Source organism: Moschus berezovskii, chromosome X (assembly GCF_049115385.1).
Source record: "Moschus berezovskii isolate FMDL1 chromosome X, NW_MosBer_1.0, whole genome shotgun sequence".
Taxonomy (NCBI): domain Eukaryota; kingdom Metazoa; phylum Chordata; class Mammalia; order Artiodactyla; family Moschidae; genus Moschus; species Moschus berezovskii.
In genome coordinates, this window is record NC_142488.1 from 139956087 (window position 1) to 139969485 (window position 13399).

The 13399-nt window shown below is 41.2% G+C and overlaps 1 protein-coding gene across 5 annotated transcripts in view; it reads left to right on the forward strand.

Annotated features, from left to right (window-relative positions):
* Positions 1 to 13399, forward strand: part of AFF2 (ALF transcription elongation factor 2) — a 577381-nt gene that overhangs the window by 459595 nt on the left and 104387 nt on the right. For all 5 annotated transcript variants that reach the window (XM_055438072.2, XM_055438074.2, XM_055438073.2 and 2 more), the window contains one exon: positions 5108 to 5145. In XM_055438072.2, the coding sequence (XP_055294047.2) occupies positions 5108 to 5145 (38 nt within the window). The remainder of the gene's footprint in view (positions 1 to 5107; positions 5146 to 13399) is intronic.

Sequence of the window (13399 nt, forward strand, 5' to 3'; positions counted from 1 at the left end):
CTTGACCTCTCTACCACCAACATGAACCCCAGCGAGGTTCGGAGACCTGTGTGAAGGTAGAGAGCCCTCTCTCCTGCTGGGTTAGGTCTGGCAGGATCTAAACACATCAAAGTCTTTTTCAATAGGACTTTGCAGACAGAAGCATTCTGTTCACCCCAGAACTACTCCTGATATGGAGAGAGGAGCAAAATGGCTTCTATAATCCTAGTTGAATTAACTGCATAGATTTGATTCTGCAAACTGGTCAGTAGTCAGAAAGCCCATCAACTCTCTGGCTGTAAAAAATATATCAATCCGTGGGAGGGGTAAATAAGGAGTTCGAGATGAACAGATATACACTGCTGGATATAAAGTAAGTAAACAACAAGGAACTGCTGTGTAGCACAGGGAACTCTATGCAATATCCTGTGATAAACTATAATGAAAAACTATCTGAAAATAATTTCTATCCGAACCACTTTACTGTCCACCTGAAACTAAGACAATTTTATAGTTTAGTTAAAATAAAAACATGTGCACCGATGCCTGTGTGGAATGCAGTCACAATCAAGATGTACCCTTTTGCTTAGTATGCTGTGCTTTCTAGAACACTGTCATTGATGTTGGCTACTCACAACCACTCTTGGTGTAGATAGGGCAGGAATGATGGTATTAATTTTTAAAATGAGGAGACTGAGGTTCACTGGTGTTAACTGCATCACTAATGTCATGATGATGGAAATGTCATGATTAAGAAATGGCAAACCTGGTAATAGAACCCAGGTTTGTGGATTTCTAGCATAGCATTCTTTCCACATATAGCTCATTGCACCATATTGGACTATGGTTTTTAACATCTTAATTTATCATCCTATCTTAGGCTAGAATTTCCTTGATGGAAAGATAAGTATCATGTTGGGGAAACATGACACCAAATAAGTAGAATATAGGTTTTAAAAAGCATATAGACATTACAAATTAAAGCAGCGTAAATGTTAACTATCTAACCTCCATTTTCCAATCAGTTTAAATTACTTTAATGTATGTTTTTAAACTCAAAATTAGCTGTAATCCCAATATGTAACCCTCTTAATGCTCGCTGACTTAACACTGTATCATTTCACTTTGACTTCCCTCCTTTTGCAGCATCTCATATTCACAAACGTGTCTGGAACTTGGGATTGTCTTTACCTGTCCCAACATTTCAAAAGAGGAATTTTCTCCTTGTATATTTTGTAGACTTAATTATTTTCCCTTAAAATATTTTTATTTGTACGGGGCAGATTCATGTCGATGTATGGCAAAACCAACACAATAATGTAAAGTAATTAGCCTCCAATTAAAATAAATAAATTAAAAAATAATGAAACCCACAAGGCTTAATGGAGAGAAAAAAAAGTATTTTTATTTGCCTTAAAGTATTAATGTATATTTTGCACTCAAATAATTCACTTAAATTTTTCTTTGTAGTCTCTTAAGTATCCCTTATATTATATATAAAACAAAGTCAAAATGCAGTGAAAGTGGAGAACTCAAATGGTGATCTGCTTCTCGTGCCTGGCAGACATTCCCTGCAGCCATACCGTCTGGAGATGAGCACGTGGGAAGATGACAGCAGAGCATCTGACTAGAGCTGTGGGGACCCGGAAGTGATCCTGGGTTGAATTCCAAAGGGGGGGCCTCTGAGCATAGATATTTTCTATCAATAGCCATGCAACCCAAAATAATTAATTTGAATGAAGTTATTTTCCTATAATGGCTGTATAAAAAGACACATGTTTCAAAGAGACTGGCCTTGAACATGATTATGTACCTCCTGATCAGAGGGAAATAACTGGGTCTAATTGAAAGTCCTGATGCACAGAGAAGAGAGGACATTTTCAAAAGCATGTCACTGAATCAAAGCTAGGCTAAGCAATGTCACTTTGATTTCTCTCCTTCCCATCTCCTGCCAGTGGCATAGCTCAGCCCATCACATCCAGCTTGCTTTAAAAGGAAACCACAGGGACTTCCCTGACAGTCCTCTGCAGGGCGGTGCAGATTCCATCCCAGGTCAGGGAACTAAGATCCTGAATGCCCCGTGGCACAGCCAAAATAATAGCAATAAAAAAGGAAAACCACTGGAACCCCATGCCCATTATTTCATGGTAACCTTTCTTCTTCAGCAACAGATTAGTTTGGATTTTAAGGGATTTGGAAAAGTGGATTCATGCGATTCCCACAGTGGCTTGTCTTCAGTCCACTGCCATGTCTTATTCCACCAGCTGGGACTGGGGGAGAAAAGGTGGTAGAAAAGGCAGACATGGGTATGCAGCCTGGCTACATTCTGTAGTGATGGTCAAGGTCTTGCCCCTACTCCTTGCCAGAAACTGGTTCTTCCTTTCAGCACCTTTTAAGGGATTGCTCAGAGATAAGCATTCATATCCTAAACATCTGTGAGAGGTGACAGGCCAGCCAGACACTGTCCTTGTTTCCTCATTTTCACCTGTTAACCTCATTCCCTCACTTTCTTATGATTCCACCAGTTGTGAAAATTCAACCTCAGGCACAGATGGTGAGAAAATAACTTTTGCCTGTCAAGCCAAAGTGAAAAGTGAAAGCGTTTGTCACTCAGTCATGTCTGACTCTTTGCAACCCCATGGACTGTAGCCACCAGACTCCTCTGTCCATGGAATTCTCCAGGCAAGAATACTGGAATGGGTTGCCATTTCCTTCTCCAAGAGATCTTCCTGACCCAGGGATTAAACCTGGGTCTCCTGCATTGCAGGCAGATTCTTTACCCTCTGTGCCACAAGGCAAGAAAAAGTACCCAAATGTTAATGGATATTTATCTAGCAATAGAATCTGAGACTTAATAGAAGAAAAGGACTTGGATTTCCAACAGTAATGTCTAAACTGAGGAAATATTTCATTGATTTCAAACAAATTGCTTCCAAGTGCATTGGGTTGTTGTTATGGATTGAAAGGTTTGATATGCTTATACACTGGTCACTCAGAATGTCAATCCAATGTTAGATTATAAATCGTCTCTGTTACACATGGTTGCTTCTGCCTTATAATTTGTAACAGTGTTCTCTTCATCTCTTAGCCATCACCCACCTCCAGGGTTCACAAATATAAAGGTCTCCAAGTGTATACCTTTTAAAAGGGTCCAAAGAACCCTGAGGTTGGCGAACCACTGCTTCAATGCTCACCATTCTGAATGTTATTTCTACAGTCTAAAAGAATATGGGGGAGTACAAGTTTGGTTCTGATTACATAATTATGCTACAGAAGTATGAAAAAAATCATCACTAAAACCCTCCAGGTGCTTAAACAGTTTGATAGACTGTAGCCATTCTGCCATCAGTGCCCCCAGCTGTGTTGCTTAGCAACATTTTAATTCCAGAAGAATCGAAGGAGATGCAATCCCTGTGGAGAGGGAAACAGAAATAAGAGGGCTGTTGACAGATGATCTGAGTTGTTTCTTCTAATATACTGTGAAGATCACTAGCTCTTTTCATGAATGATAAATGGACTGTACACAGATCAATGGATTCAGCAATAAAGTGGGACCAGTCTCCATGTCTAAGGGACGCAGGCCAAGAGGCCCAGAGATTTCCTCATTTTGATGATTTGGTGTGTGTTTTCTTAAAGGTTCCATGGAAGGAAATTGATCTGAGCTGTCTGTCAGCTCTTGCCTTTTTGTGGTATCTGCTAATAAAAATGATTTTAGAAATGAGTACTTTGGCCATTCTATCACCAGGCTGGTGCAGCCAGGTGGCTGGAGCAATGCAGGGTATACAGTTTCCCATCCTAGATCTAAAAATCCCCAGATGTACCCATGACCATTCCCTCTGTACTTCCCTCCCTATCCTGTCATAAGCCAAGCAGGTGTATGCGGAGGAGGAGGATATTTCTGAAATATATATGGTGTGTGTGCCTGCATGCTGGGTCACTCAGTCATGTCTGACTCTTTGTGACTCCGTGGACTGTGGCCTGCCAGACTCCTCTGTCCATGGGATTTTCCAGGCAAGAATACTGGAATGGGTTGCCATTTACTCCTTCAGGGGATCTTCCTGACCCAGGTATCAAACTGGCATCTGTATCCTTCATTGCAGGCAAGTTCTTTACCAACTGAGTCACCTGGGAAGCCCCTCTGAAGTATTGGGAATGGCCAATTATAGGAATACTTATCTCTAAGTCAATCACAATAGAGCTCTTTTAGTGTAAGGGATTTAAAATCTGCTGCCGTCTATGGGGTCGCATAGAGTCGGACACGACTAAAGTGACTTAGCAGCAGCAGCAGCAGCATCCAGAGGTAGGAAAGTATTACATGTTCACATAATTAGAGGGAAAGACTTTTCTGAATTACAGACATATAAACATACAGACAGACACAGATAGCTTATAGTTTTCGCTCTAAAATTTCAGTCATAAGTCAAGCATAAACAAAGTTCACAGGTCCATTTCAAAGACCTGGTCTCTCCTTAGTGTGTATAAATCTCAATTTATTTGAGCTGAAAACACACAAACAGAAAAAAAGGAACAATAAACCAGAGTCTCTGTCCTCTTTTACCCAAGAGACAGGATCTCTGTAAGTCATCAGTCCCTTTACATTGATCAACAGATGGTCAGACCAAATAGAAAGGCAAGCCATCCAGGAAATTTAGGGGAGTCAGGAGGAAGGATGGAACTGAGTCTCAGCATGTGGATGGCAGTGTGGTCCTTTGAAATTAGCTGTTTTCCAGAACATGAAAGGATGGAGTAGAGTGGGGGAGTCCTTCATGTTCTCTGTTTTCCAGAAGCACAGGGCTCAGGTTTAAAAAAAAAAAATGGAAGGGAAAGATGAGAAGAGGAGGATGGAGTCATGAGCCTAAGGGCCCGCTCGCATGGGCACTGCTGAACTTCCCAGGCAACTGTGGCCATGCTTGCCTGTGTCTGAAAGCTGTACTTGGACTGGTAACCACACTCCCCAGGAGAGGGAAATTGCTTTCTGCACCTCCGGTCTGCTTATCTCCAGCAGCCTGCCCTGGTTAACTCCTCATGTTTCTGAAGAGCATTTTATATTGCTTATTGTTTTGGTAACTAGTTGCAAAGATTATGCCTGCTAATGTTGTCTAATTGCATTTTTTTCTTCTGTTCACAGGCTGTTGAAAAGGCAAAACCTAAGAGTAATCCTGTGAAGTAAGTTATTTTTTTGTATTAGTTGGAAATGTTAATCTGAATGGACTCCAAGCACGTGAAAAAAGGTCATAAAAGAGACCTTGATTTTGAGTTCATCTCTATTTGTGACAATTTAAAAACAAAAACCAAAACAAGCAGGGAAAAAAAAAAAAAAACCTTCAATGAACAGGGACCAGCTTTTCAATTTTTCCTGTGGTCCTGATGAGGAAGTGATCCAAGTTATGCCTGGTTTACATAAATTAATACGTGCCATCCATGAATAGCTGCCAAATACTATTATAATCATATTCAATGCATAGTACTTCAAGCCTTTGGGTTTTGCACATGCTAAAAAGATTACATTTTTAATTGCAAACCTTGGACCTATGACAGAGACGTAAGTGACTGAAAATGTGCCAAGTGATTTCCAGCCACGTGGGGAGCTTTGGCACCTCGGCATCAAGGCCTCGGCACTCTGTTAATGAAAAGCTCATAAAAATATATTTAACTGAAGTTTTTTCTAGCTAACAGAGAGCTATTTCCAAGGCATTTTATGAGACACTCTTAAATTATAAACAAGCCGCACAGCAGTCTTTTAAATATAGTACATCCTGTCTCCTCCAGAAGGGAGACTTTCAAATTAAAGATGTCTGTCTTGTCATTTGGCTTCATGACATCTGATTACCATGTTATGATGCATACCAGTCCAACAGCATGTGGCCTAGGGAAGACCTGATCTATTTGCTGGGTTACTATGGGTCGAGTAACATCACATCTCTAGGAACTACAACGTGTTAATTTATGGCAGCCAACTTCCACTATAGTAGATACCAAATGCAGAAATGGAAATGCATTGATTTATTTTTTTAATTTGTAGCTTTTAATATAAAGTGTGTCCCCTGTGGATGGCATATAGTTAAATCTTGTTTTTTTCCCCCCAGTCTGGCAGTCTCTGCCTTTTGGCTAGATTGTTAAATCCATTCACATTTAATGTTACTATTGATAGGTTTGGATATATATATGTAGATATATGGTTATATAGTCAGGAGTGCATTGGATTTTTAATAGTTTTTGGGAGAATGGATCAGCTAATGCCAATGACAAGATGGCTGCTTGTGTTCTGTAAAAGTAATTGACTTTTCCAAGTCACCAGGGTAGTGTTTAGCACACCATTAAATGTAAGTTCCGATTCATTTTTCCAAAAGGTTTTCTTTTATACTTTGTGTTTAAATTTTGTTTTCTGAGGCCTCAGAATATTCCTTATCAGCCTTTCGTAGCCTCTGGAGGGCTATCTGTGGTCTGAAGATGTATTTTGCTATAGTTGTCTCTGGGAGCATTTTTAGTAGCCGAATTGTTGTCTGGTTTGGTAGGGGGTGAAATCATCTCTGCAGCCTGATTTCTTTTCTGTCTATGCCTGGAAGGCTTCTCTACTGTGCACCTGTGGCAAGCAAGCTCTGTGGATTAGAGGATGGTGCTAATGAGGCTAAGGCCAGAACTTGAGTCCCTCAGTGGGCCATTAGTGATCTTCTTTCCCACAGTCCGACTGCACCCCTTCCTCCAGTCCACCCACAGGCAGATGCATGCCCTAGGTCACAAGGGATGGGGCAGGGACTGGAGGAGTGTAAATCTGGCCCTCAGTGGGACAAACATCTCCAAGTTCAAGCCTGCCCAATAGGAAGTGAATCCCAAGCTCCATCTTTGCATGCACAAGACAGCCCATTGGCAACAAACAGGGCTGTATTTAATCACACTCTAATGGCCTGGAAGTAGGATCAGTTTTCTGTCTATTCCTTGTGAGAATTCTACCCTACAGATAATTACATTTTTTTATGAGTTCTGGTTAATTCACAGTACAGACTCTAATTCTAGCATTTTAAGGAATGTTGTAAAGAGAAAACAGGAAAAGTAAAAGAGCCAAAGGATTACTAATAAAATGTAAAACAATATTTCATTTTTAAATATATTTGAAAATCTGTCTACTAATAAGCCTAAATCACAATCAACGGGTAGGTGTTTAGAATTGTCTTCTAATTAAGTAAGATACCACTCTCAGTGTGAGTTTGAGTGTCTTGTTGTGTTTGGTACCTAATATCTGCTACCTAATTCAGTTGCCTAGCCACAACCATCTGAGAACTCTAAAAAGAGAGGCTTCTTCAAGACCTCAGCTCAGGGACAAGAATCTCAGCTCAGAGAATGTTTCAATTACAGTGCCTGATGGCAGAGGAGAAACAAGGCTTTAAAACCAATCACCAGTCCAGGTTCAATGCATGATACAGGATGCTCGGGGCTGGTGCACTGGGATGAACCAGAGGGATGGTATGGGGAGGGAGGTGGGAAGGGGGTTCAAGATGGGGAACACATGTATACCTGGGGTGGATTCATGTCAATGTATGGCAAAACCAATACAATATTGTACAGTAAAAAAAAAAAAGTTTTGTGTATGGCGGTCCTCTTTCTGTTTCTAATATGTCTCAGTCAGACATAATGCACTGCGACCCTAAGTAGGGTTAGGGTTTGATATGCGTTTTTTGAATTAATAGACAAGTAAACAAATTGGGTGTGTCCCAGAAAGCAGTCCTTTCAGGAACCCAGGCTGGAGGCTTAATAAGACCCTAGTGGAGCATCAAGACTGAAGGGCTCTTGTGTTGTAACTGAGCAAGGTGTCCGTCTCTTCTGACTCGTGTTGTTCAGTTGCTAAATTGTGTCTGACTCTGTGACCCCATGGGCTGCAGCATGCCAGACTTCCCCGTCCTTCACCATCTCCCTGAGTTTGCTCAAGCTTGTGTGCATTGTGTAGATGATGCCATCCAACCATCTCATCCTCCATCATCCCCTTCTCCTCCTGCCCTCAATCTCTCCCAGCAACAGGGCCTCTTCCAGTGAGTTGGCTCTTCACATCAAGTGGCCAAAATATTGGAGCTTCAGCTTCACCATCAGTCCTTCCAATAAATATTCAGGGTTGATTTTCTTTCGGATTGACTTGTTTGATCTCCTTGCTGTCCAAGGGACTCTCAAGAGTCTTCTGACTCATGCCACATGTAAAATATTACCACATTGCTCTGGTTTATACTAACTACATTGCCTTTGACCAGTTATTGGCTTGATCTTGTATACGAGAATCAACACACAATCATTTGTGGGGGCATACATTGGAAAGAATGTTCAGCCTTGTTGGAAAAGTAGAGGTCTAGAGGCATTGTTTACAACTCAGGATGAACGCAGATAGGTACAGATGATCATTATGTGTGATTGGTGCAGAGTTTGGCAAGCGGTGAGGAAAAAATTCAAGAGAAAACTATTTCATGACATGTAAAAATTATATTAAATTCAAATTTCAGTGTCCATAAAAGAAGTTTGATGGCACACAGCTATACTCATTTGTTCCCAAATCGTCTGTAGCTCCATTTGTGTTACAGTGGCAGAATTGAGACTGTGCAAACCACCAAACCAAAAATATTTCCTATCTGGCTCTTAACAGTTTGCTGACCCCAGGTCTGGTTACTCAGGTAGGCAAAAGTGCACATGTAAGCTTTTCTATGACGGTGAGTGTTGAACTATGAACCTTTTCTCTTTTTTGCCCTCTAAAACACTGAGTGCTCAATGGCTCAGTCATGTCCAACTCTTTGTGATCCCATGAACTGTAGCCTACCAGGCTCCTCTGTCCATAGGATTTTCCAGGCAGGAACAGTGGAGTGGGTTTCTATTTCCTTCTCCAAAAACATTGAGTAGGTACTGTATTTACTCAGCTCTCATCTTGTGTTCGGGACTTTCTGGGGCCGATATATCACCTAATCCTCATTCAGAGTACAGAAGCCACTCCAAATTCAAGATCTTTGAAGACCGTCATGGATATGAGATCCATTCATGGGACAGTGATGCCTCAGAAACTAGTAAACACTATTACCTCCCAAGATTTAACTAAGGCTGAGTAAGCTTTCAGTTCAAGTGAGGGTAAATGATTCACAATATTATTTAGTTTGCATATTTTCTTCTCTGAAGGTTCATCTCCTCCCTCCCTATTTCTCAACCACTTGTTTAATTTCTTTTTAATAACTTCATGGTTGCAAGCTTCTTTCATCACCACAGGGAGAGGGTGGTACATGTTAATTACACTCCATACAAAGGAGAAATTAAGTATGTGCTTAGTGAATATAAGCACATAATGTACCTGGATACACTAATGATTTTACCTTGAAACATTCAGTATTACCTCTGAGGATAAGAATCAAAATTGTGCATTCTTAAGATCAGTGATCAGAACAAGAGATACTGGTGTACTTATCAGTCAATTGGAACCACGCCGGTATCAAAGCTTGATTAGTATGTTCAAACTGTGCCTCTTTAATGTGTCAGAGAGACTTTCACTTGTATGTGAACATTCTGTAGCAATTATCTTCAAGCTTCATTGTAGAAATAAGGCCTAAGAGATGTACAGATTTCTTTTGCCATATGTGACTTATCACATACATTTTTTTAAAAAAACACATTTCTGTTATTAAGACATATGTGATAGTACACTTCTGCAAATGTGAATTGCTTTTGGCTAAAAGCCATGCACTAATAAGTTGAGTTGAATCTAACCGAGGTTGACATCTGTTACCAAAAGAGAGAGAGAAGGGGGTGGAAGGAGAAGCAGTTATCAAGCATAAACTTCTTTCTTCCATTTACACGTTAACAAAGTTAAACAATGTGATGGTTGTCTTTCACAAATCAGGATCTGAATCCACTCTGCTTAGGAAATTACAGCTTTATTTAGGAACCGATCCATCTTACAGATACGGTGGTTTCATTATTGAAAATGACAAATGGCCATGAAGATTTTCCTGACCATGATGTTTGTACATTATTCATTTATTCATTCAATGAATATTTATTGAGGATCTCCAGCATTCCGGGAACTGTGATAGATGCTGAGGGAATTAAAAATAAACCTGACACAGGTCTTACCCTCGAGGAGTTTAGAGTCCAGGAGGAGAGATAAAATCGGTTTGTAAAGAACTAAATACAAGATAGAGAGAGGTTTGCTAAGTGGGAGACAGATAAAGTACATGGGAAGCTCTCAAGACAGAAGTGCTTTCAGTTATCACTATTGGAGAAGCTGGGGGAGGGGAGCAGAGGAAGAGACATTAGCACCAGGACATCAGAGAAACTGGTGCTGGGGTGGCAGACAGTAAAGGGACCAGCTGGGAATTGAGGCTCCAAAGAAATGATGGCTTAGGGCCCTCAGAGCTTATCTAGATAAAAGAATGAGCTTGATAGAGTTGGACAATATTGAAAACCTCTACCTTTTTACTGTGACTTATCATTAGTCCACTAGTTAGTTATTAAGCATAAACGAACCACCCTTGGACCTGGGGTCTAGTCCTGAACCTAACACTAGCTCATTGTATGAAATTGGATATGTCCCTTCTTTGCTGCAGACCTCAGCGACATTATTTATATGATTCTTCCACCTCTTGAACATTAGCCAAAGCTTGCAATTGTGTTTTACAGTGATGTTTATTTCAGGAAATACTTGTTAGTTTCATGGAGATGCATACAAGCACATGCGTTAGAAACATTACACATACAATACATGTGTTTATACAGACACATGCACATACACACAATACTTTCTCTGTTAATTTCTGCTTTATGCATTCATGAAATGAGGGACAAACTACACTGTTTAAATTTTAAAAGAATGTGATAGATTAATATAGCTTCAAGGATGTTGGGTTGAGCCTCTTAGATGAGCCCTATGAATAAAAGTGATTTTGTGATTGGAGTCCGTATCTCTTTGGTCGTCTTGGACACACACAAATCACAGACATGCAGAACATCCCCCTCTCTGGATGGTAAGGCCTTGGATTCTGTATTGTATTCTGCTGAGTCAGGTGGGATTATTTTCTTTAGGAACAAAAGGCTCCAGCACCATGGAGCTTTGGCAAACATTGCACCATCCCCTTCCTGGAGTGCCTTGTGAATACTGCAGACTCAGAGAGGTCATGAGTTGGCCAAGTTATCTTTGCCTTACCCAAGTTTTCCCAAATGTGTTGGAGCAGAAGGCACCTTTATCCAGCACCATGTTTCATGGGACACAGAATCAGATGCTCTGGTCAATGTGAAATAAAAGGACCATGTGGAGGCCTGGCCTCTGTAGGTAGTTTGACAAAACCTAGCCCTAAACACTGGTATCCAGTCTCTAACAGGAGTATTCAAGATGAGCAGATTATTAAAAAAGTCAACCACAGGAGAGAAAGAAATCCCCCAGGTCTGAAATGATAGACTACCTCCTGTGTCTTTTACAAGTGTCATACTCTCAATGATTTTTATCACTTGTAGGTGACCTGAGGAGCAGTTCTCAATGATGGTCAGGGACATTGAAGGTTGAGTCCCTCTGAATGAAATCCCTGAAAGCCAGCAGTCATCAGTGTGCTCTCTATGATGTCAACTAAAGTATCAGTTCAGTTCAGTAGCTCAGTCGTGTCCGACTCTTTGCAACCCCATGAATCACAGCACACCAGGCCTCCCTGTCCATCACCAACTCCCGGAGTTCACTCAAACTCATGTCCATCGATTCAGTGATGCCATCCAGCCATCTCATTCTCTGTCATCCCCTTCTCCTCCTGCCCCCAATCCCTGCCAGCATCAGAGTCTTTTCCAATGAGTCAACTCATCCCATGACGTGGCCAAAGTATTGGAGTTTCAGCTTCAGCTTCAGTCTTTCCAATGAACACCCAGGACTGATCTCCTTTAGAAGGGACTGGTTGGATCTCCTTGCAGTCCAAGGGACTCTCAAGAGTCTTCTCCAGCACCACAGTTCAAAAGCATCAATTCTTCGGTGATCAGCTTTCTTCACAGTCCAACTCTCACATCCATACATGACCACGGGAAAAACCATAGCCTTGACTAAACGGACCTTTGTTGGGAAAGTAATGTGTCTGCTTTTTAATATGCTATCTAGGTTGGTCATAACTTTCCTTCCAAGGAGTAAGCGTCTTTCAATTTCATGGCTGCAGTCAGCATCCGCAGTGATTTTGGAGCCCCCCAAAATAAAGTCTGACACTGTTTCCACTGTTTCCCCATCTATTTGCCATGAAGTGATGGGACCAGATGCCATGATCTTAGTTTTCTGAATGTTGAGCTCTAAGCCAACTTTTTCACTCTCCTTTTTCACTTTCATCAAGAGGCTTTTTAGTTCCTCTTCACTTTCTGCCATAAGGATGGTGTCATCTGCATATCTGAGGTTATTGATATTTCTCCTGGCAATCTCGATTCCAGCTTGTGCTTCTTCCAGCCCAGCGTTCCTCATGATGTACTCTGCATATCATAAGTTAAATAAGCAATGTGACAATATACAACTAAATTATAGTCAACCTCTAATCAGCTCTGGCCATTTTAAGGGTAGTTAAAAGGAAGTGAAAGTGAAAGTCGATCAGTTGTGTCTGACTCTTTGCGACCCGATGGACTGTAGTCCATGGAATTCTCCAGGCTAGATTACTGGAGTGGGTAGCCTTTCCCTTCTCCAGGGGATCTTCCCAACCCAGGGATCAAACCCAGGTCTCCTGCATTGTGTGCAGATTCTTTACCAGCTGAGCCACAAGGGAAGCCCAAGAATACTGGAGTGGGTAGCCTATCCCTTCTCCATCTGATTTTCCTAACCCAGGATTCAAACCAGGGTCTCCTGCATTACAGACAAATTCTTTACCAACTGAGCTATCAAGGAAAGATAACAATAAAACCTTTTTCTAAACAGCTCTGTAAAATAAATGGTGCTCTCTATGTCGTCCAGATGGCTATAATTGGAGGCAGAAGGTTCTAGCAGTCATCTTGACAGCTAATCAAACTTGAGCAGATTTCTGGACACCCACCTTTTCTTTGGTGGTTGGAATCACATCACCTAGGCCATCTCAGAGGAGACAGCTGAGACCCAGAGAGCTGAATGCCCAGAACCCTGACATTTTAGCAGCTCCCTCCACATTGAACCCACCACCTCGTTCTCATCATCTGCTGGCACCCACATGGTCACTTTCAATGCCTGTAAATCTGTTGCTGACTTTAAAAGTCTTGCTATCTAACTTAGGTAACAGTTTGGTTTCTGAGAATATGGCAAGAAATGCTTCAAAAATTAATGACTCAGTACAGTTGCAGGCACTTGAACCTTCATAAGAAAGAGTTTCTGCAAAACTTCAGGCTTGCTGCTTTGTCTCATTTTCAGCACTCATCTTTCTAAGAGTTTGGTGAGAACCTTTTTTTCTTTAAGTGGTGAATTGATACCAAGAACCATGACAAT